Source organism: Zootoca vivipara, chromosome 13 (genome assembly GCF_965207765.1).
Source record: "Zootoca vivipara chromosome 13, rZooViv2.hap1.1, whole genome shotgun sequence".
NCBI lineage: Eukaryota > Metazoa > Chordata > Lepidosauria > Squamata > Lacertidae > Zootoca > Zootoca vivipara.
The window spans coordinates 47,620,418-47,642,900 of NC_142596.1; the positions used below are offsets into that span (position 1 = coordinate 47,620,418).

A 22,483-nucleotide genomic window follows, 5' to 3' on the forward strand; every position below is an offset into this window, starting at 1 on the left:
TGAATCTTCCCAGGTTCCTACCTTCATTGAAGGCACAGGGCTTTCTTGGTAGTGGCACCTGCCCTGTGGAACACCCTCCTGTCAATGTCAAAGAAATGAACAACCACCTGACTTTCACAGGACACCTGAAGGCAGCGCTGCATAGGGAAGTTTTTAATGTTTGAGGTTTTACTGTGCTTGTTTGTGTTTAATTTGTTGGAAGCTGCCGAGAATGGCTGGGGCAACCCAGTCAGATGGGGTGTCATAATAAATAATTTACTTCGCTCCCTGCTAAACCGGAAATCCCCCAAATATTGTAACCGTTCCTCATAGGAGAATTGCTCCAGCCCCTTGATCGTTTCGGTTGACCTTTTCCAACTCAACGATATTGTGATGACGATAGAACACAGAAAAGGAGAGGCCACTTCCTGTGTTGGGCATGGTCTGGAGCTAAGCCTCTGGCACAAAAGCAAAGGCCAGTATTGTGTACCAAGGCAGTGTTGCACAGTGGTTACAGCTGCGAACTAGTAAGGATCTGGCTCACATCCCACCTCAGACATGAACTCGCCAGGAGGTGCGTGTGCATAATGACATAAGGCCAGCCTGTTCCAATCAGGCCAATGGCCCATCTAGTCCAGCATCCTGTTCTCGCAGTCGCCAACTAGTGAAAAACCAGCAAGCAGGACCTGAGCACAAGAGCACTCTGTGGTTGCCAGAACCAGGCATTCAGAAACAGTGCTGCCTCAAGACAGCAGAGAACACAAGCAAGCCATGACAGCTGCACGCCTGTGGGTTTGCAGATACAGGAGCAATGGCTGCTCTCATTTGTGAAAACACAAAAGCTCGGCTGTAACCCAGACCTGCCTCAAACCTTGTCAGGGTTTGTTGTGACTACTCTTGAGTAACGGCCGTACACATGCTTGTCTTTCAGACGTTTTTTTATTTGTGCACATTACTTACACTGTAACGGATTGCTCATTTCATGTCTACCCGCTCAAATAAGATTCCTGCACTACCCCCTTCCGCGTCCGGGACCAGCATAAAAGCCTCGGAACTGAGAAGCGCCTCCCTTTCCTCCTCCTTCTCAATTCCGGGTCGGGGGGACAGGTCTTCTGTCTGACCTATTCCTGTCCACTCTTTCCACCTCCCTCTCTTCCTGCCTATGGAGCAGGGGCTCTTTGATGTTGCCAGAGCCCTGGCACTCCCCCTCCATTTCCTGACTCACCCCTTCAGACCTCTCGCTCTCATGACTGCTTGGAGACGGGCTGCTTCTGATGAGGGGGGAGGGTTCTCTATAATCCCTCCCCCTTACAAACCTCAACATCCTAGGGCTCAACCTGCCACAACCCACCAAAAGCAGCAGAAGCTCCTCAGAAAGTGGCCCAGCTGTTATGATTGCAAATCCCGGTTGACTTAGGGCACTTCCAAGTCTCCTGGAATTTTTAGGTGGGATTAAATCACATATGGGCCAACCCTGGCTGCAGCTGATGGGGCGCTCTTGTGCAGCATGGCCATTTCCCTGAAAGGCTGGATTTCTTGCGGCAAGGAAAGTGCTCCAGTACAGGTTTCCTCAACCTCGGCCCTCCAGATGTTTTCGGCTTACAACTCCCATGACCCCTAGCTAGCAGGACCAGTGGTCAGGGATGATGGGAATTGTAGTCTCAAAACAGCTGGAGGGCCGAGGTTGAGGAAGCCTGCTCTAATACATCACCATCCTGCAAACAAATAAGAAAGTACTGTATGGTCATTAAGTAGCCAATGTTGCATCTAATTTCACCGTTAAGCACACCGTTATTCTCACGGCATCGAGCCAAACACTTCAAACCCGCCAGCGATGTGGGAGAAAACTGTTCTTACCTCGTGGGCTTCTGGTAAGGATTCCTGAAAATATATGAAGAACTTCTTGACACTTGCAACAGCAGCAGCATTGTGCAAGCACCGTTACAGTTTTTAAAAAGCAAATATAAATGGAAACACCTTAACTCAGTCGAGTGATGCTTTCGGCTTTTATTTAGTTAAATGCAGCATTCTATACAAGAAAAAAAAGAAATTTCAAACCCTGACAGGGAACTATAGCTCTTCCTAAATCAACCCGAATTAAAAGATTTCTCCCCAAATACACTGTACTGTACGGAAAATAATCTCTCCCTTCCCCTCCCTCCCCCATTGACAGCGTGCCACGCAGTACGGCGATTTTGTGTATTTCAAACTTCAGAACTGTACAATTGGTTTTTACAAATCACACTTTTTTCCTATGAAAAAATTACAGAAAAAAATATTGCCACTTATTTTATTTGTAACAAAAAATTAGATTTTTTTCCATTTAAAAAAAACACAAAAAAGTCAGCCAGAACTTTTTTAATTTTTTTTTCCTTTTTCTTTTTTAAGTGTGTGCTTGGGAAGAGGGGGGGGGGGAGGTGCAAGGAGGAGAGAAACCCAGGAACGCTCTGGAGCAAGTTTTGCCTTCAGGCTCCAGCACATCCGCAACTGGTGCTTTTTTTTAAAAAAAAAACACACACAACCAAAACAAAAACACCCAGCTAATCACTGGAAACAGATCCCAAACCACACAAACCCTCAAAATTTCAAAAGCAGCCTGAACCTGGGTGAGGGGCTGTGGCTGGATCCTGTTACCAGTGATTGGGCTGCCATCAAACCTCACACTAACAGCATTAGAAGCATGGAACCAAGCCATCCGTCAACATTTTTCAATCTCAGAAAGGGGGTAGCTTTTTTTGTTTTTTGTTGAATCCCATCAGACTGCGCCTTAGAACTGGGTCTATCGCCACAGCAGATGGTGCCTGAGAAAAGCAAAGTGCAGGGAAGTGGGAGAAAGTACATGCCCGCCCCCTGCTTTTACCCTCCTTCGCGACATTCCAGGAAAATCTAACTTTTTGGGCGGCAGCTGGCAAGTGCCCTGGCCTCAGCCGGTTTTATGGACAGGGGCATCTAAGAACCAGGTGCAAGAACCAGAAAGTGCCAACAGAATTATTCAGGTGTCATTTTCCCCTATATGCCTTTCCGCCAAGGTTAACAGGTGCTTGGCACCAAAAGGCTTGAAGGTGGGATGCGGGAAAGAAGAGAAGATTCACCCATTTGCCTCCTTGCTCATCGTATGGTCGGTTCAGTGCTGATTCCATACACCACCTCAACAGAGGCTGCGCAGCAGGGCGCAGAGAAGCAAAGGCCCTCTTTACGGGAGAAAATCGGATCTGGAACGCTCACCCACGTCCATGAGCCAACTTCATCTCGGTTATGGCGAATCATAAAACAAAAATTGAAATCTGATTTCTAACACTTAGCAGAGCGGGTCAAAAAACACTAGTCGTGTTGGGTGTTGACGGAAAAAAAACCTGCAGTAAAAAAAAAACCCAAATCCTGGTGGGAAATACACTAAACTGACAAGGATGCTGAGTTATAAGGCTGCAAATCTACTAAAGCCCTTCAGTCCTTAAGATTAGTCAAAGCACCAACATCAATTTTCTTGGATGGTGTGCTCCCTTCACAGGGACAAAAAAAAGCATTGTTTCTTGCACTGCCGGTCACAGAAACAGCCTAGCATTGCAGACCAGGGTATTTTGGGAACTTTCGGCAATCTGGTGTCCCACCTGCATCCTGCTTCAACCTCACCTGTGGCGAAGGAGCATGGGATAGCCAAGCTCAACACATTTGCCCCACCAAACTAGCAAGTGAGAGCAGCCCACACGCCCAAAGGAACTTTGAAGGAAAACTGAAGTGGTGTTACGATGAAGCCATAACCCTTTTGAAAGCAAAAGGTTCCACTTTGGTGGCAAGTCAGGAGGGAAGAGGCAACAATCATTAAAAATAATAATTATTATATTACGTGTTGTAGCAATATGGTGGGTTGGCCCATCCCAGCGGAGCAAGCTTTAGAGGAGGGGAGCACCAGCCCCTGTTGAATAAAGCACAGGAGGAAATGAGTGTCTGGGGGTTTGGCATCAAAACCTCCTCGCCCGTCAAAAGCATAAGGTAATTTGATGGTTATGAGGTATATAGATCATAGCAAAAAGGCACGTGCAACCTGGTGGGGGGGGCGAGAGAGAAAGAGGATTCCTCAGGTATGAGAGTTGAGAAGAACAAATGAAGTTTAAAATATTGAAGGGCAGATGTTTTGAACCAGATTTTTGGTTCAGAAAGCTGGGCTTCTCTCGTGTGTGCTTTTTTAAAAAAATAAGGGAGATTTTTAGGTGATCTGAACCCAGGTTCTGACCTGGTTCCTGAAGAACGCTGAAAACTCTTCCAGGCTGGGGCAAAGCAGGAAGCAGAGAGAGAGAGAGAGAGAGAGAGAGAGAGAGAGAGAGAGAGAGAGAGACAGACAGACAGACAGACAGACAGACAGACAGACAGACAGACAGACAGACAGGCAGACAGGCAGACAGGCAGACAGGCAGAGAGACATTACAGCCATTGGGGAAAAGACCTAACATTTAAAAGCTGAACTCTTTGGGGGCAACAGGACGTGCTTTTCTGGGCTTGGCTCAAGCAGGAAAGAAACATGAAGCATGTTAAGAGGCCGGCTGGCAGCTCCAAACACGAGGTCTGACATGCCTTTAGCAAGATGCTTTTGGTCCAAGACCAGAAGCCGGGGGAGCCCATAGCATGGAGGCACTGAAGAAGCAGAAGAGGATGCCAAATTCACTCACTATTCCTGCCTTCTGCATGTGGCAGCCTAAACGTTCCTGCTTCAGTGATCCCAAGACCCACCTCACTGGGAGTCTGCCAGTGTTGAGAACCAAGGGGGGAGGGCTGCCCCACACAGACGCAGCTCCTGCCCAGTCTGGATTCCTGCCCGGGGCCATCTACCTTTAAGAATGGACAACCGCCACATAAGCATCGTCTTCAAGTGTCAAGAGAGACGGAAAGTCTGGTTTTCTAGGAGGGTGGGGAGAAGGAAAGCCTCGAGTGAAACAAAGCAGGTAAAAGTCTTCAAAATAAATATGTTTATATAGAAAATGCTAGGTATGGGTGCAATGCACTAGGAAGGCTCTCCCGAGTGCATCGTTAAAAAAACTGTTTACGTTTGCATAGCTGGCAGCGACTCCAACCAGGCTGGTGCAGGGAGACTTGCCCACTGCATTGGGCCCTATGCTGTTAGTGTGAGGGGTTCGGTTCGGCAGAATCTGAGGTTTCCAGCCAAGCAGCTCCTCCCTCTCCAAGAGTTGCCCCCTCCCGCCCCTCAATGAGCCCTCAAGCAGCAGCCCCAATGTGGAGCCACTGTGCATCCTTCACAGAAAGAGAAAACACGACTGTATCCTTTTTTTTCATTAGCAGCGCAGAAAACACAGGTGCTTGCTAGCCCAAGCAAGTAAGGGTTTGGGGGAAGGAGGGGGGGGATTATATGGCATTTCAAGGGGAGGGGGAATAAACCCTGACACTAAAGTGCAACACGTTCTAAACGCTTTGTCATCTGGTGTCACCAAAAAACAAAATAATAATAAGAAGAGGTGTTCGCAAAGCTTTAGATTTCCAGTTGCTGGAGGGAGGCGGCTTTTGAAATGACAGCGAGGAAAATAAATTCACACGGCCGTTGGCTTCAGAAATCAGGAGCCCTTTGGTGTGGAGCGGAGCAGGGTGGCGATACAGAGAGCATTTCACCACACGGCTGGTAGTGTGAGGATGGGGGTGGGGAAGGAGAAACGCTGTATTTATAACGTTTTCAAGAAGAAGAAGCGCCAAGAGCATAAACGAATATTCTCAACTCCTTCGGCAAACTCAACGGACCACTTTTTTGGGGGCATCTTCAAAATCCACTCCAGCCCAAACACCTCAAAGAACAACATTAGCTCTCCCCCCCCCTTTAAAAACAAGCTGCTCCTCCTCCATGCTTTCGAGGGGCGCGGCCAACTGCCTGGGGGTGGGAGAGCAGAGGGGAAGAGGGCAGGTGGCGGCAGATACAACCTGATCAGCACCGATGCCTCTCTTCAAAGAAAAAGGAAAAAGAAGCCAGATCCGTTCTTCAGCGTAAAAGGGGTTGGGGCGAGGGAGAATACAACCTTGAAGCTAGATGAGAAATAGCCAAGGGGGGGGGGGAAGGAGGAGGGGTGGGGGGGGGAGATACGATTTCACAGCCTGAAGGCCAGTCTCATCAGCTCAAATATCTTTGTTGGAAGGGGTAGGGGATGAAAGAACAGAATCCCTCAGTGCCGCCTCATTTTCACTTTCCGAGCTGGACTGCTGTCCTCCTCCTCCTCGTCAAAGTCCTCCGTGTACTCGTAAGACTTCCGCCAATAGTTCTCAGAGCTGAAATGGCTCCGCCTCCTGTGCTTGGGCAAGAGGACCGAGCGCCTGTTCTCCTCTTTATCCATTTCTAGAATCCGAGGTCTGAGGAGAGGAAAGAAAGACAGACCAATGAGAGGATTCAGGGCAGTGTTAGAAATTAGACAGGCTCATTTTGCGACTGGCACCGATCCAACTGCGACCTCGTGGAGATCTCTGGATGTCCGGCTGGTGACTGGGGAAAGCAAAACGTCGCTTAGAGAAGGATCAAAAATATTTTCCTTGAAGCTTCAATTTGTTTTATTCCATATTGTTTTATTTGACGTTTTAGTGTGTTGTATGAAATGAAATTGACAACAACATTGGGGGGAAATGGTGCCTAGACATTCTCTTGTGGTGACCATAGCATTGGTCTAAGGTGCCACTGGGAATTAGAATATATATCTAGGACTACCTCATAACTACTGCTTTTCACTGAAACAGTTACACCAGAGGTGGGAAACCAGTGGCTCTCCGCATGATGTGGGACTCCAACTCCCATCATCCCCAACCACTACCCAACTGGCTGGGAATGATGGGAGTTGGAGCCGAGGAACATTTAAAGGGCCACAAGTTCCCCCATCCAAGTGACAAGGTGCACAGTATGCCAAGACCTTTCCACTGGGGCTCATAGTCTACCCTACTTCAAAGGCTAAGGGAAGATGAGCAACATGAAGATCCAAACAGATACTTTAGGCACACCTGGAGGCCATGTACCTCCAGTAACATTTTGGGCTCTCCCCTTCATTGAACCCTTGACCTAACGCTGAATTGCAAACAGCTGTTGACATGCCTGCACCACATGGGAAGAGTTCAACACCACTCCAAAGCCAAATTATATCCACACACACCGGTCGGAAATTATGGATGGGTGTCTCCGTGGAAGCACCTGAGCCTTACTTCCAGGGTAGAGACAGCCCCACCTGCAAAGCACACACACACAGAAGGAGTGGAGGTAATAGGTTTGCCCCTTTGGGGCCAATACCCGCCTCCCCATTCACAGATTCCAAACCAAAACCTCATTTTGCAACCCAAAGCAGCCACTGCTTCTGCACAATTCCATTAATTGAGGCACTTGGACTTGAGTGCAAAGACCGAGACCCGCAGGGCTATGAAGTGGACTTTCCCAACCGTGGGTTAGTCGCATGCACTCCACAAAACCACACAACTCAGCAGCTCTCCTGTCTCTCTCTCTATGATGCGCAACTGCCCCCCCCCCGTGCCGTTGTGGATTCACTTACCGGTGAGCAGCGTCTGGGTCTGCTTTGCGATGGGACCTCTTTGGCTTCAGGATGGGGTCCCTGTTGCTTCCTGACAGGCGGTCAGAGGCGTACCCTGGCGCCAGCACAGAACTACTCAGGGATCTCGTCTCCAGCCGGGGAGCGTCTAGCCTGGTCCTGGAAGGGTTAAGACACAAAAGTTGTGCTCATCTAATTCTACCGGATGCATCGGAACAGGAGACATATTTGGGGTTAAGAGACACTGTGCCCACTTTCAACATTTGCCCCAGGGGTGCAGGCGAGAGGAGGCCGCCACATGCCACACATGTGATCTGATTAGCAAATGTCAGGCCTCCCTGTCTATTGCTAGAGGAAACTTAAAAGTGCCTCTCCCCTCCCCAAAATCCGTATTTCATATGTATCTTGACTGGGCACCAACCAGTCCACCCGCCTAGCATGATAGTCAGTTAACATTTACAGAAATGCTGACCTAAATTGAATCTGACGCCAGTTCACTGATATATATGCAGTTGAACACTCTAGTTGGATTTCCCCAGCTTTCTTCTGGAAAAAAACCCAGATGCCCCAGGAATGGGCAGACTTCCACAGCCCACATGGCAGAAAAAAGCAGCGTGTATGCTTTCAGCTTGAGCTTTGACATGTATGTGCACAAGCAGTTTATTGATCTGCATAAGCTGCTTTCTAGGACCCCTCCTCTGCCACCACGAATTTGACTTGGGACCTGAAACACACACTCGGAGGGAAACGCTGCTCCTGGGGCTACGAATGGGACTAGAGCTTTCTGCATGGCCCACCCTGCTTCTTTGTCTTAGAAGCCACATGCTGAACTGAATTGGCAGGTGCCAAATGGAAACATGCCATAGTGGAGTTGGAAGGCGACAGGTTGTCCAAGGATCGCAGAAAGGAAGCCACCCCTTATCCGTAGCAGGTTGCAGGGCAAGGATGGGGAACCTGCGGCCCTCGAGATGTTGCTGAACTACAGTTCCCAGCATCCCTGACTTCTGGCCTCTCTCGCTGCATGATTCCAAGCAGAGCATTTGGCACCGGAGCAGAAACCAGCATTTGTGAAGCAATCTTTCCATAAGGAGAAAAAAGCATCCAAGCTTGTAGGATTGGCACACCAGTCAAGAGGCCTGTCAAATATTCCAAGAAGTCTCAGTGCCGGAGGATGCTTGCCTCCTGTCAACGTAGCATAACTACTTTTTCAAAGCAGACGCTTTGCGTTTTAATATTTTGCTGCTGCTCTGCTTCCTTTTGGCTTGCATTTCATGATTATTATTTTTAAACGGAGATATTGCAATTCCATGATAAAAGCCAAAAGGGGTGGATCATCCAGAGACTTGTTGATGTTTACAGCAACCTTACCAAGCACTCTCAAAACTAAGATACAGTGGTGCCTTGCTTAACGAATGCCCTGCTTAACGAAATTTCCGCTTAACGAAAGGATTTTTCGAGCGGAGCTTGCCTTGCTAAATGAATGCGTTTTACGAAAAATTCGTCTAGCAAATCGCGGTTTCCCATGGGAATGCATTGAAATTCAATTAATGCGTTCTTATGGGCAAAAAAAGTTTTAAAAATTCAGTGCATTCCTATGGGATTCGCTAGACAAATTTTTCGCTATAAGAACGAATTAATTTCGTCTAGCGAGGCACCACTGTACCTTAAGTTACTTGTCCAAACTGTTAAGTAATTTGCATAAGTAACTAGTCTGATGAAGATCATCTTTTTAACTGCCCAAATAAAACCAACACTTCCGACACACTTGCCCAGTTCTCGATCAGTCAGTTGACCAAATCTACTTCGCCTGGACCAAACCCTGTTATCTGAATGTCTACAGGCAGCATTTAAAGCAGGCTCAGAAACCAGAGGTGGAGCTCTGCTTACCTCCTGCCCCTCAACACATTGCCACGTACCATTTCTCACCAGCCAAACACATTCCCTAAAGTTCTAAGTAGCTCAAGAGGTTGTCCCAAACTAACAGAACAGGGGTAAAATAATCTTGCAACCTGCTCCTGAAACCAGCTGGGAGCTGAGCTACAGCCTCGTGTTTTTCCATCTGCTCTTAAGCTGAAAGCCAATTTCTTTCTTGGTCGCTCCACCAACTCTGGCCCTGAGATCACCAGGCTGTTCTGCAGCCACCCTCCACAGCAGCCCAGGGCATGCAGGAAGGATCCATAAATATTGCTATGCTTCCATTGCCTTGAAGTTTTTATGACCACGCCGGTAACCAGGCTGTTCAGGAAAATTCCACTCAAAGCAAACCAGAGCTAGATAGTTTCCTCATTACGCACTTCTGTTCTCGAGCAAGTACTAAGTTAGCAGAGGTGTAAGTGTAAGACATGAGAAAGAAGCTTCCCCAGAGTCTTATGAACACTGCCGGAGGATTGTTTGACCCTAGCTACCATGTTTTGTCAAGGCTGGAGCCCCTGAGCTCCCTGTATGATGCACTTTGGAGACACTGCTCACAACCAGGGCCACTAGCAGACTAGCAACCTGATGCTCTCCCGTTTCCCTGCCAAGGATTCCACAAATCATGGATACAATTCCAACTCTTTCGAGTGGAGATGCAAACCCAGCCTGCAAGGCAGCATTGGGGTTAATCTACTCCAGTGAGAGGGCGACCAAGATGATAAAGGGTCTGGAAACAAAGCCTTTATGAGGAATGGTTGTTGGAATTGGGTATGTTTAGCCTGGTAAAGAGGAAACTGAGAAGAGTAAGATAGCCATCTTCAAATATCTAAAGGGCTGTCACATGGAAGATGGTGCAAGCTTGTCTTCTCCTGCTACGGAGGGTAGGATCCAAACCAATGGCTTCAAGATACAATAAAGGACCGCAGGCCATGCTGGCTGGAGCTGATGGAACTGGAGTTCAACAACACCTGGAAGACAGCAAGTTGCCCACCATTACTCTAGAACAGTGTTTCCCAAACTTGGGTCCCCAGCTGCATTTAGACTACAACTCCCAACATCCCTACCTAGCAGGACCAGTGGGTCAGGGATGATGGGAACTGTAGTCCAAAAACACCTGGAGATCTAAATTTGGGAATCCTGCTCTGTAGTGTAGAATGCACCGTGAGAAGCTCCAAATTTGTATTGTGCAGCGATTACCTTCAGCTTTAAACCAATTCTGTGAGCCCACCACACATCAGGGGGGTTCAAATTCTCTCACACCAAAACCTCATCGAGCACACAACTGCTCAGGCCTCTTAAGTCTGCTGTTCTGAGTTGTATTTGCAAAGCCAAGCCTCTGCTTCCTACCGGTGTATGTGTGCAAGCCAATGGAAAGGGCAGGAAGCGCTGTTACTTTAAGGAAGATTTAGTGGGGCTAGTCCAGTCTTTCCACTTTTCCTGGCTGCATGCTTTCAAAACAGACCACAATGTGTTTTACCAGTTAAGTGCTAGGAAGGGGCAGGATGTTTTGAGAATGCTGAGAATGCTAAGAAAACACTTCCTCAGCCTCAGTTACGGTTTCCCGGGATTTACTGGGTCAGAGAGGTGCCCCAGGATCCTCTCTGCATCTTCTTAAGGAGGCCCGGCTTAACATTTTAAAAACAAACCAACCATGGGCCTCATAAATGGGAGCAAGGAAACAGCCATGTCTCACAAAGTTCGAGAGTGATTTTTCTTAGCCAGGACAGAATCATGTGTATTATAGCTGCTACCAGTTTTAGCTGCTCCAAGTATTGGCAGCAGCAAGAATGTGAAAGGATGTTTTCCCCTTTGGAAACATATACAAATTACATTCTCTTCAAAGATGCTTCACCACTTACTTCCTAAGGATGATGACTGCTCTCCTCTCCTTGATATCCTGTGGTCGAATGCAGTGTGTAATTTCATCAGCTGCGTAACCACTGTGGAAGAAAAAGATCCAAGAGGGATTTCAAACCAAGCCAACTTAAGTTTTAAAAGGCTGCATCCGTTCCCGCTTCTCTTCAGCCCCAGTTCAGCCATACTGGTGATCAAACGGCTCCGTCTACAACTTCAGCCAGCGCTTACAGCCCTTCATTAACATCTCTGCCCACCGTTTAAGTTTATTTCACTTATAGTCCACCTTTTTTCCTAAGGCACTCAGGGTGGCGCACAATGCTCTCCCCCTCTGCATCTTATCCAAACAACAACCCTGCGAGGTAGGTTAAGACAGGGACTGGCCCAAGCACACCCAACGAGCTTTGAGAGTGGGGATTTGAACTCTGGTCTCTCAGGTCCCAAGCGGGCACTCTAACCATTATGCCCACACTGGCTCACCATCAATACAGCAGACAAGGCCATTTTCTCAGGTTCATGTGGGAAGCTGCCTTATACAGAGACAGAGCATTGGCCCAGGTAGCTCAGTATTGCTAACTAGCGGGGGCTCTCCAGGATTTCAGACAGAGGACATTTCCAGTCCTATCTTGGGATATTGGGGATTGATTGCATATTACCTGGGACCACCATCCTGCCCTGAGATCCTCTAGAGCAGGGTTCACCAACTCCCAACAACTGTAGCTAGTGTGGCCAACAGTAGGGAATGATGAGAGTCAGAGCTCAACAACATCAGGAGGGCCACAGCTTCCCCACCCCTGCTCTTGAGAATGCCACATAAAAATATTTGCCACGCAGACCATTACTTGCATGGTTCTACCACCTACTCCAAACCCTCGCTGTCACCCATAACCACAGATCAAATGCAGTAGCGTGGGCTGCCTTTGCTGGAGGCTTCAAATTCCCAATGTAAGAATCTTCCCACCTTCCCTCCCCAAGAGTCTACCTTGTTCTTTTTCGGGCTGCAGAGACCAGTGGCTCAGGTAAGCATCTACCTGAGCAGGTAGATCGCTGGTGCAGGAAGGTGGATGAGGGGGAAAGGAGAACACAGGACAAAGTCTAGCTTGCTTGGGTGGCAGTGTGAGCAAACTCAATAACTATATCCTAACAACTGTGCCCAGGATCTTCTAGGGAAGGGGTGGGAAAACATTTTTGTTCCATTTGAGATCCTTGACAGAATCTGCATTACAGCATAGCTGCAAAGACCACAAGGGCCCAGCCAAGATTTCAATATGCAGCACTTCCCTGATTCCAGACCCATGACTACCAGGTAATTCTGAAAATCTTAATGGCACTCAAAGCACTATTTCTCCTACTCAGAGGGACTGTGAGCAAGATCCTTTGCAGAAGGATACAATGAACTGCTTGCAGTCAGGAAACACTGAACCAATGCCTTCTACTCCCTGGCTTCCATTATCATTAGCCACAAACAGTAGCCACGTGTTTGTGAAGATCCCAGTATCAGTAGCCCTGATACCAGGGGTCCCCAGACTACGGCCCGGGGGCCACATATGGCCCACGAGGCTCTTTTATGCGGCCCCTGCCGACCCCCGCCGCCCGCCCTTACCAGCACAGCGCAGCTGCCTACTTCTGACCTGGAAAAGCAACGGAAATAGCTTGTGCACATGCGCAAGCGTCATTTCCAGTGTACTTCCAGGTCAGAGGAGGCTTCTGCACATGCGCACAAGCTATTTCTGGTGCTTTCCAGGTCGGGAGTGTGCCAGAAATAGTGTTTGTGCATGCGCATGGGCGCACATCGCTGTGCGCTCCTCCGCCCTCCGGCCCGAAGCCGGGGAAGTTTGGGGACCCCTGCCTGATACACATGAGAGTCCTGGGCAACAGCATTCTGCAAACTGATTGCCACCACAAAAAAGGCCCTGCCTGCATCTGCCTTGTCTTGGAAAATGACACACACTCAGAGATGGGCCTCAGATGACGATCTCAGGGTCCAGGTAGGCTTGTCTTTTCCACTAAACTAAACCCAGTTTATCGAGGGTGGCTTCAGGAGTATCCTGGGTATTAGTAGACTAGTTTCTTAACATCCTCACAGAACTACCAGTCCCAGAGTTCACTGAGAAACCCTTGACTATTAAAACCAGTTTAAGTTAGTAGGGTTAATATACCTCAAACCTTGTCTGCATAACCCAACCCCCACAAACTGACCATTTCAATAACTTTGCCATCAAGTTTCCTAGCAGCACGGCAACAATATGTGCATTGGCTTTCATGGATGGATTTGCACAGACGTCTGAATTCCAAAGAGTCACTGTATGAAAGCAACCAAATTCAGACATGACAGAAAATAGACTTAGGTTGTTCTATTTCAATAGGATACACCTTCATTGCAGCTACAGATTTCAAAAATTTCTGCCAGGTACGGTGGGCTCCCCCAGTTGGCCACCAGCCCATGCCTGAAAGCAATGGTTGCCAAAATTGGGGGGGGGGTGGGATTTTGCTTGTTCAGTGTTCCAAAAACTATGTACAACATCATACCTAACTAGTTGCACACTGTTTTATGGGAGCAGAAATTCCTCATAGGGCCACAAAACCCTGATCATTTACACTAGGAGCAGGTAAGTCTTCTGGGAGGAGACGCTGTCTCTGTGAAAGGGCATCTCATCATCTTGTTTTAAGCCCTCTCAAGAGTTCAAAGTGACTCCCCCTCCCAACCAAGTTGCAGAGAACAGGAAGCACAACGGACTGCGCTTCCCATTCCCTGCATTTCTTCGTAACATTTGAAGCAGCACTTACAGATTCTCTCCTCCCATGCAAAATGCATATAAATATCAGCTAGGGCGGTACAGCAGTCATGTGCTGATCAATCAGGAGGCAAGAATTAGGAAGCTGCATTCTTAAGACACTCAAGAACAAGGATGGCGAGCAAAGTGTGTGTGTTTGCCCACATAACTCCAGTAAACAGAAAGCAAACTGTTGCATCACCCTCTCCGCTACCAGCAAAAGCCACTGACCAAGCGATGTTAAGACTCATGTTGCCATAACAAGCATGCTGCTTCTATTTGGCTAGGTTCTCCCTGGCAGCCCTCTCGACAGCAGCCATATTTAGAACTACTCCCTCCCTTCTTGACCAGGTTTTTATACCCAGCTGGCCTGCGTGATTGGAAGCACTGGCCTAGTCCATTCTGGCAGTGCCAAGCAGATCTAGGAGTGCGGGGCGCTATATTGGCAGTGCTGACTTTCTGCTCAGGCCAACCTCCCTTGGAAAGGTGCCCTTTTATAGTTAATGCATAAAAACTTAGTCGCTGCTGCCCTCAAACTGAAGTACAGTAACTCCTGCATTTAAAGTGTGCTAGTTGCTTCATGCCGCCTTCTTTTCTTGGAAACCAGCCGAGCTGGAACAGGACAGTGAGAGTGCTGCATGGTGACCCACCCGTAGGCCTAGTGAAATTCTAGAAGATTTCTGCTACTAGAAAAGACTTGTGGAAATGTTGTTTCTGTCCCTGAGGAACTGACTCGGACACTGTAGGCTGCAGCAGACCCATGCTGCTCTACGTAGAGGGGACTTCACCCATCCATTCGTGAAAAGCTCAAATGGTCAAATAATCTGGAATTCCATTCCACTCTTTCCCTCCAACTTGGGAACTCTGAAGCACAGGTGAAGTTCTTTCAGCCATTCCTTTTTTAATGAATTAGGTTCACATTTGACATAGTTGCCTATGTCATAGTTGCAGCAAAGCAAAACTAACAGGGGAGCTAGCTCTCTAGCAGAATCAAGAGCAGAAAGCTTCGGACAAAAGGAAAAGCCACTGTCCCCTTGAAGCAAAGAACTCATGAATACAAAGCAAGGCTTCTGAAAAGCTGCTTGCCTGCTTACCTGGGGCAAGTCTTAGGGTACCAATTTCCCCTTTTTTGGTGCATCCCTGCAATGTTACCACAGATGAGCAAGGTAAGAAGAGCTAGTCACTTTTTTGAAGGGATGCCACTGTCTTCAGCTATCTGAAACAGCCAGGGAGGCAGGTGCATGCCAAGAGTCCTGTTAGTCTTGCTTGTCACACATGGCAACTCCATAGCAGAAGCGGGTGGTTTTAGCAGGCTTAGCAACCAGTGTAAGCTGCAGGCTGCCTCCATTATTATGCATAAATTATATCTCCCTAAAAAATGGGTGGGGCCAACAATTCTTACTGCATACACAGTGGTGGGAGCCATCCAGATTTTCCAACAGACCTTTCACTAGACCAGGGGTCCCCAGACTTACCGGCGTTTGGGCCGGTTCCCACCCCGCCGATCGCGCGGCGGGCCGAAGGATGGGGAGCGCGCACCTGTGCGGGCCAGCGGGCGGGGGAGTGGGCCGGATTGGCAGGCCAATTGGGCCGCATCCGGCCCCCGGGCCGTAGTTTGGGGACCCCTGCACTAGACTGACAAAATAATTTCCCGTGTTTAGCACCTCCTTGCTATCAAACTGCACCAGGCAGCGTTTCATTTCAACTGCAGAGTGTACAGCTGCTCAGCCGCTTCCTGGAAGTTCCTGCCACATGTGCTTCTGTGTGAGCCTTGGTTAATGTGCGCACTTTTAGAGATAATGCTTAGTCCTTACACTGCTTTATTATTGATGCACCTGGACTATTGTGCAAGGCCATGTTTATGTGAAGGAGAGATTTTCCTTCCTGGCTCATGCGGAGATCGCTTTACAAATGTAAGCAGGGAATCACGTTACCCCCTCAAGCAGCCATTCAGACTGGCAGAAGTGTTCACTCCTCAGACCAAAAAATGTTGGTTGCCCTCCCTTTGCCATGGCAACGCGGAACCATTAGGGATGTTTGACTCATCCTGGTGGAGAGCTGGCTTTGGCTTACATGGCTATAAATACAGTTTGTCACAGGCTTATCCTGACCCAACATTTCGCGCCCTTTCACACTCTGCTCCTGGAGAAGTTGCTCTTCCACAGGCACTAATGCCACAAGGAATGCTGTCTAATGTTACCTGTAAGTATTTACACTGTAAACACAGTTTCAGAGAAAAAAGCAGAGCCAGGAATTGAAGAGGAGAGCACTACAGAAAACATCAGCGATGCATATTGCAAAGGACCAGTCGTGGCTCTGCAGCCAACAGGAAACAGGTTTGGAGAAACCCATGGAAACACCTGTAGAAAAATAGGTACACTAATACTTAGTTCAGTCCTAAAGGGTTACTCCATGGAAGGCATGCTTGAGATAGCTTTCCCCTTATGAAAGCTTTCCTTATTGCATGGTATCAGGACACTGGACAAGAAATGACAAAACACCAGCGGCAATTCAGGAATACAGTGAGCAAGGGCTCCCTGCCCAATTCCTGGCATGGAAGGTCAATTGCTGGTTTTGCATGCAGGGCTTAACCCACTCCTAGGAGGACTGCTACTGCTTGTATTGGGTTTTTACTTTCAGAATGATACTACTATGGAGAATCAACTGCAGCCACAGAGCTCTCAAACCAGTCAGCATGGGAGATACAATTACAGTGGTGCCTCGCTTAACGAATGCCCTGCTTAACGAAATTTCTGCTTAACGAAAGGTTTTTTTCTAGCGGAGGTTGCCTCGCTAGACAAATTCGTTTTACGAAAAATTCGTCTAGCGAATCGCGGTTTCCCATAGGAATGCATTGAAATTCAATTAATGCGTTCCTATGGGCAAAAAAAAATATTTAAAAAAATTCAATGCATTCCTATGGGATTCGCTAGACGAATTTTTCGTTATAAGAAAAGACCCGTGGAACGAATTAAATTCGTCAAGCGAGGCACCACTCTGCTCCACTGACATGTTTTTCTCAAGCTGTGAGGGGGGCAGAGGTGCTCCCAGTGTCAAAGAAAATTCCCAGACAACTCTGGCTTGAGAGAGCCCCAGCTGGAGTGGAAGGCAGAGTGGAAAAAACCCCTTCCAATCAGACCTGCTGCTTCTTTTGTGTTGATTCCTGTTGTCAGGAGTCTGAAGCGAAGCCTTCTATCTTTTCCAGCACACAGCCATTACCCTTCCCTGGAGTTCCTTCTTCATCATAAAGAAAGTCATCTGCCCTGCTTTAGTTCACGTTAGTTAGCAAGGGTGAGTAACCTGTGGCCCTTCAAACATGGCTGGACACCAACTCCCATTAACTACAAGATGGCATGGTCTGGTCACGGTTGATGGGACTTGTAGTCCAGCCAAAACTGGAGGGCCAGGGGTTCCCCCCAATCCCTGGTTAATGCTCGCAAAGAAGCAGTTTCTCCAACCATGGAAGCTCGTTTTGGCAGAACCCCTGGAACTGGGTGGCATTTATCACAAGTTCCTACGGCTGACGTGCTCTCCAGCTAAGTTCCTCCTAGCTCTAATGAACCTTGCCTCAATAGTTCCTTGGGAAGCATTCTTGCATCAAGTTTGTATGCTGAGGAACCCCTGCACATTGCAGGCTGCATTCTGCACTGTTTGCTCTGTTTATGCTGGCTGTGCTGTCATGGTTTGCTCTTGCCAGTCACAAGCTGAGGATGTGTCTTAGAACCCCAAAGTCCTTGCATCTGCATATAGCAGAGAAGATTAATAATGCGCGACAAACTCAGGTGCTTGTCCTATCATTACAGATCTTATCAGTGAGGAGTCCTGGATGAGATTTCAAACCATCTTAGGGCTGACTAGAAGACAGGTTTGAAAACCGCTGCTAGTCAGTGGGAATCACTTATGTTGCTTTGTAAGGTCACCTACAGACCCAAACACACAAGTCACCTGCTCTTTCAGGTTCTGTTCCAGAAATTGTAAGGCAGGAATAATGGCAACTGTAAAAGACAAGCAAGGATCACAAAACATTTAGCACTCGGAACATGCTATACAAAATCAACACACAATACACAAACGGGTCTGAATGTGCAGCTATTAATTCAAGAGCTGAAACCGGCCAACGACTCGGAAAGGCCTCCTGCAAGTTTCCTTACCTGAGCACAGTGACACTCCCTCTTCTCACAGGCAAGAAGAAGACTGGCTCCGAGACCCTGATGGGCTTGAACTGGAACTTGCAGCCAAAGCAGAGTGCTGAGTCACTGAAGAACGACACCGAGACAATAGGCCTCTCAAAGATGTGGATGGGGTCCACATGGGAGACTATGCAGCCCCCAGGCTGGTAGTCGTTGATCACCGCACTGTTCACAAAGCCCTCGGGGATAACCCGTTGCTCTACCAGCTTACGGATGACGAGATCATGGACCCACTCGGGAATGGAATCCACTTCCCCACGCGGGTACAGCCGTTCCTGACCGGGGCCTCGCCTCTGCAGCTGAGACCCGTACGTATAACCCTCCCCAAAGAAGTACTTGTTCCGGAGAGGGGCCCTATCCACCGTGTGCTCTTTATAAAGGCCCTTCTCAGCCCTGGAGACCACGTCGTCAATGCGAGCTTCAATCTTGGCGCATTCCTCAGGGGTGAAGAGGCGGAGCTGCCGGATGCCGCTTTTGACTTTCTGGGCCTCTTCCTCCTCCTCCCGCTGGTGCTCCTCGCAGTCGCTGGGCTCCGACTCGGAATCCTCGTGGTATTTCCGCTTGCGCTCTGCAGCTCCACCCGTGCCTCCATAGGGAGACTCGGCAGGGTCTCGAGTGCCGCCCCCCTTGTAATTGTCCCGGTAAGGCATCATGGATTTGAGCTTCTCTCGCAGGTCTGTGTAGCCACTCCCGGCCATGGTGAGTTCCCCAGTCGCCTTCGCCACCTCTACTGAACTCACCGGTGAACAGTTTGTAGGGCTGGTGAGTGGGAAAGCGCCGTCCCCGTTCAAGGCATTGTCTATCCTAGTGGAATAATCTCCCAGAGGAAAAAACAAGAAATCCTACAGCTGAGCTTCCACAGGCGGAGAGCAAACCAAACCAGGTGCCCTTCCTGATGGGTAAGGCACTCCACCCTTCTGAGACACCTCACCCCAAGTCCCTGCAGCAGGGGCAAGGGGAAACAAATCCCTGCGAGAATGAGAAGAAAGTTACAGATTCAGTTTCTTTCCAACACTGATACGGAACAGACAGATGAATGCAAGGTCTCCTCGTCCAGTGGTACCAATCTTGTTTGGCAGGTGAGTGCCGGGACAATTAAGCACACTCCATCTGTGGGAGGAAAAAATGCTGTAAGCAAAGAGCAAGGAGGAAAAGTGCAGGTAAAAGAAACAAGCAAGATGCATTATCTGAGCCCACCGCACCAATAGCTGGGAAGCCCCTTTCCCAGGTGTGCAAACCACCTGATTCAACCCCCCCCCAAGCTATATCCTAGGAAACACTCCTGACCAAGCCTGACCTGCATAAGAGTAGGAAAAGTGGCTGTAATTAAAGGCAGGGAGAAGCACAGGGTCAAGCAACAGGCGGCAAGTTCACTCAGCTGCATTATCTGTTCCCTCTATACATATTGCCTCCTCCCTAACTCACTCATCAACTAGGAATACAGGAGAGGCCAGCAGGTGACCTGTGTTAACAGGTGTGAATGGTGAGAGCATCCCCCTTCCACTCTTGCTCCTTATTCATCACCTACTCCTTCCAGGAGAAAAAGGAACCAGACCCACACATCATAAAGGAGAGGCTAATAAGGCACTCCCCCCTTCCAGAACCTTCCTCTACAGCTTTTCTGCTGCTCATTGCCCCCCTGCCTACTGGGTGGGGAGCAGCGCTCCCCAAAAAGAGGTATGGCACTGAGGGGATAACTGCCGTCTTTGCCCCCCATACCTATTGTTGTCTGTCTCCCAAGCAAAAGGGCAGAAGGTCCAGAAAACTCTCATACAGCTAGAGCAGTGTTTCCCAACCTTGTGCCTCCAGCTGTTTTCGGACTACAATTCCCATCTTTCCTGACCACTGGTCTTGCTAGCTAGGGATGATGGGAGTTGTAGTCCCAAAACATGTGGAGGCACAAGGTTGGGAAACACTGAGCTAGAGGTTGGAAGGCGGCAGAGGAAACGTTGCCTGTCTCTATAGTTCTTTCTCTCTTTGTTACCCTCTCAGAAGAAGGGGAAAGAGGCAGGAAGGAGAGCCCATTTTTATGCACCTGGATCCATTATCCTCTCCAGCAGGAAGAGAAGGGGGTGGGGATGTACCAATACCTAATTAGTCAGAGTCTGAAAAGAAAGACCTTCTTTCCTGCATTGAGTATTGCTCTTGGCTTCCCACTCAGGAGGAGACATGAGGACCCCTCTATAACTAGGCCTAGCTTGTTTCCTCAATTCCTAAACCCCCTGCTCAAAGCCAATCACACAATCTGAAAGAAAACGGGGAGGGGGGCGGGTAAGCCAGGAGGGCCATTATATAAGCAGGGGCTAAAAATAAGTGTCTCGGCCCCACTGCAAGCCTATTGATCTCTGTGACCCTCTTAGAAAGCGCCAAGAGGCACGAGGCCCCCTTCTATGGGCAGCAGGAGGTCAGGAGGGGAGTCAAGTCCAACCTGCCTCACCCCCCCAAAAAAACCCCCAGCACCCACCAGGCTCCTAAAGAAAATGGAAGAGGGAGCCATGGTGTCCTCCCAGATAACAGGGCATGGGGGGAGGGGGAAGAAAGCCTCTCCGGCCTCAAATGTTTGCCTTGATGCTCACCACACTATCCCAACCAAGAGAGGAAGGAAGGAAAAAGCCTCTGACCGCCGCTCGCCCCCAAACCTATTGACCTCTCAACTTATCACTGTCTCGGAGGAAGGCGAGAGAAAAGGCAGAGGTAGTACCCACTTAACAGGGCAGGGCCAGGACGCCGTGGCACCTTTTCTCCGCCCCTGAACCTATTGGAGCTGCATCTCCGCCGCCGAACTTATCACAGCGTATCAGAGAAATTGGGAAGCCCTTTTTCCAGCCTGAGGGCCGCATTCCGCCCCACTCCAGGAGCACCTATCCAGGGGCACCCACTTGACAAGGGCAGGCGCCCCCGAACCTCTTGGTCTCTCCACCTCACCCTCAGAGAGGAGAAGAGGCTGCTTTCCCCTCACTCCCTCGGTCTCGCCTTTTACGGAAAGCGCTGGGGAGGGGAGGGGGCGTCCACCCCGGAACCAACTGCCCCGGCTCACCGCGCCCGAGTCCGGCCCCTCAGCACGCGCCGCCCGAGTCCAGCTCCGTCAGCGGCAGAGGCGGCCCGGCTCCCTCCATGGCAGCGAGGGCCCGGGGGCGGAGGAGGAAGGACGGTCGGTCGGAGGGAGACCAGGAAGGGAAGAGGCGTCGCCGCTGCCGCCGCTTCCTCCGCCGCCGCTGCCCGAACTCCTCGCTACGTCACCAGCGGCCGGCCCGACATTATAAATAACTTCAGGGGCATCCTCCTCCTCCTCCTCACGGCGCAAGAGTCGCCCACTGCGCAGGCGCACGCTTCGGAGCGGCGCGCGCTGCGCAGGCGCGCCGAAGCCCCTCCTCTCCCCCGCTCTCCAAGAGCCGAGCGGCTCTCGTTTTGCCGCTAAAGAGCGTCCTCGCCACGGCGACTCCGCTTCTGCGCACGCGCCGCATGCCGACGCTCTTTCCAACTCCTCCCCCCACCCGTTCTTTCATCGCCATAGAGATGGGGAAAAGTAGAGCGGCTGCTTCCGGTGAACATTGGAACAGGCCGTTGCCTGTTTTCGATTCTCTCACAAGGATTAAAAAAAGAGAGGTCGATCTAATGATATTATACAGACGCAGTAAAAAAAATTTTGAAGAAAGAAAGTCATAGGCGTATATAAAATATACACTGCCGGCAGTTAATGGCGCATGCGCTGAGCAAACTGCGTAGCTATAAAAGGCACTATAGAGATTGGAACGTGGAAGGGTGGAGTGGCGCTCCCATTATCCGTTATGTAACAATGTCCTTTATATTACGGCGTTGGAATGGAAGCCGGAAGTGAAGGCTGTGCGTGTAAGACTCTCAATTTTCTACCTCTATACTAAGAACGCCTTAAGGGCCTTTAATGTTCTCTGCGCATGCTCCTTAGTGCACGCGCACATGAAGCGCAATGTCCACGCCATCAAGCGCAATGACGTAAGCGAGCGTAGGGTGGGGTTTATGCATAGACACCTGTGTTGGGTACTGTAAGGGGGCGCGACCAACTCAAAAGGCTCCCCCTCCTTTCTTCGCCGCCTACCTCAGCGCGGATTGGCCATGCTTACCCTATGAGGCGGGCTCACAATGACAAGCCTGCCCGCTGATTTGCAGAAATGAAACAGGCGCTTTCAAGGATCGGTGGCTAATGAAGCGCCTCAGAAAATAGTGAAATTTCCTATCACAACAGAAGCGTGAGGTTTTTAAAGCTTACACTGCAGGGTTC

The 22,483-nt window shown here is 49.4% G+C and overlaps 1 protein-coding gene across 2 annotated transcripts; it reads right to left on the bottom strand.

Annotated features, from left to right (window-relative positions):
• Window positions 1–1,971: 1,971 nt before the first annotated feature.
• ALKBH5 (alkB homolog 5, RNA demethylase) lies at window positions 1,972–22,019 on the bottom strand. 2 transcript variants are annotated; one of them, XM_035131506.3, is made up of 5 exons: window positions 21,263–22,019; window positions 18,187–19,335; window positions 11,267–11,347; window positions 7,497–7,652; window positions 1,972–6,321 (listed from the first exon to the last, which is right to left on the bottom strand). In XM_035131506.3, the coding sequence occupies exons 2-5, from the start codon at window positions 18,921–18,923 to the stop codon at window positions 6,138–6,140; spliced, it is 1,158 nt and encodes a 385-aa protein (XP_034987397.1). In that variant the 5' UTR covers window positions 18,924–19,335; window positions 21,263–22,019; the 3' UTR covers window positions 1,972–6,137. The 2 variants fall into 2 exon arrangements, with proteins under 2 accessions (XP_034987397.1, XP_034987398.1); XM_035131507.3 differs by having other exon boundaries at window positions 21,151–21,565.
• Between the last annotated feature and the right edge of the window lie 464 nt (window positions 22,020–22,483).

Excerpts from the sequence above, each read along its gene's own strand:
- ALKBH5 (XM_035131506.3), bottom strand. The coding sequence starts at position 18,923 with ATGGCCGGGAGTGGCTACACAGACCTGCGAGAGAAGCTCAAATCCATG. Across the intron at positions 11,348-18,186 it reads GGGAGTGTCACTGTGCTCAG|TGGTTACGCAGCTGATGAAA; the intron begins GTAAGGAAACTT and ends TTTCTTCCACAG. Across the intron at positions 6,322-7,496 it reads GACCCAGACGCTGCTCACCG|ACCTCGGATTCTAGAAATGG; the intron begins GTAAGTGAATCC and ends TCCTCTCCTCAG.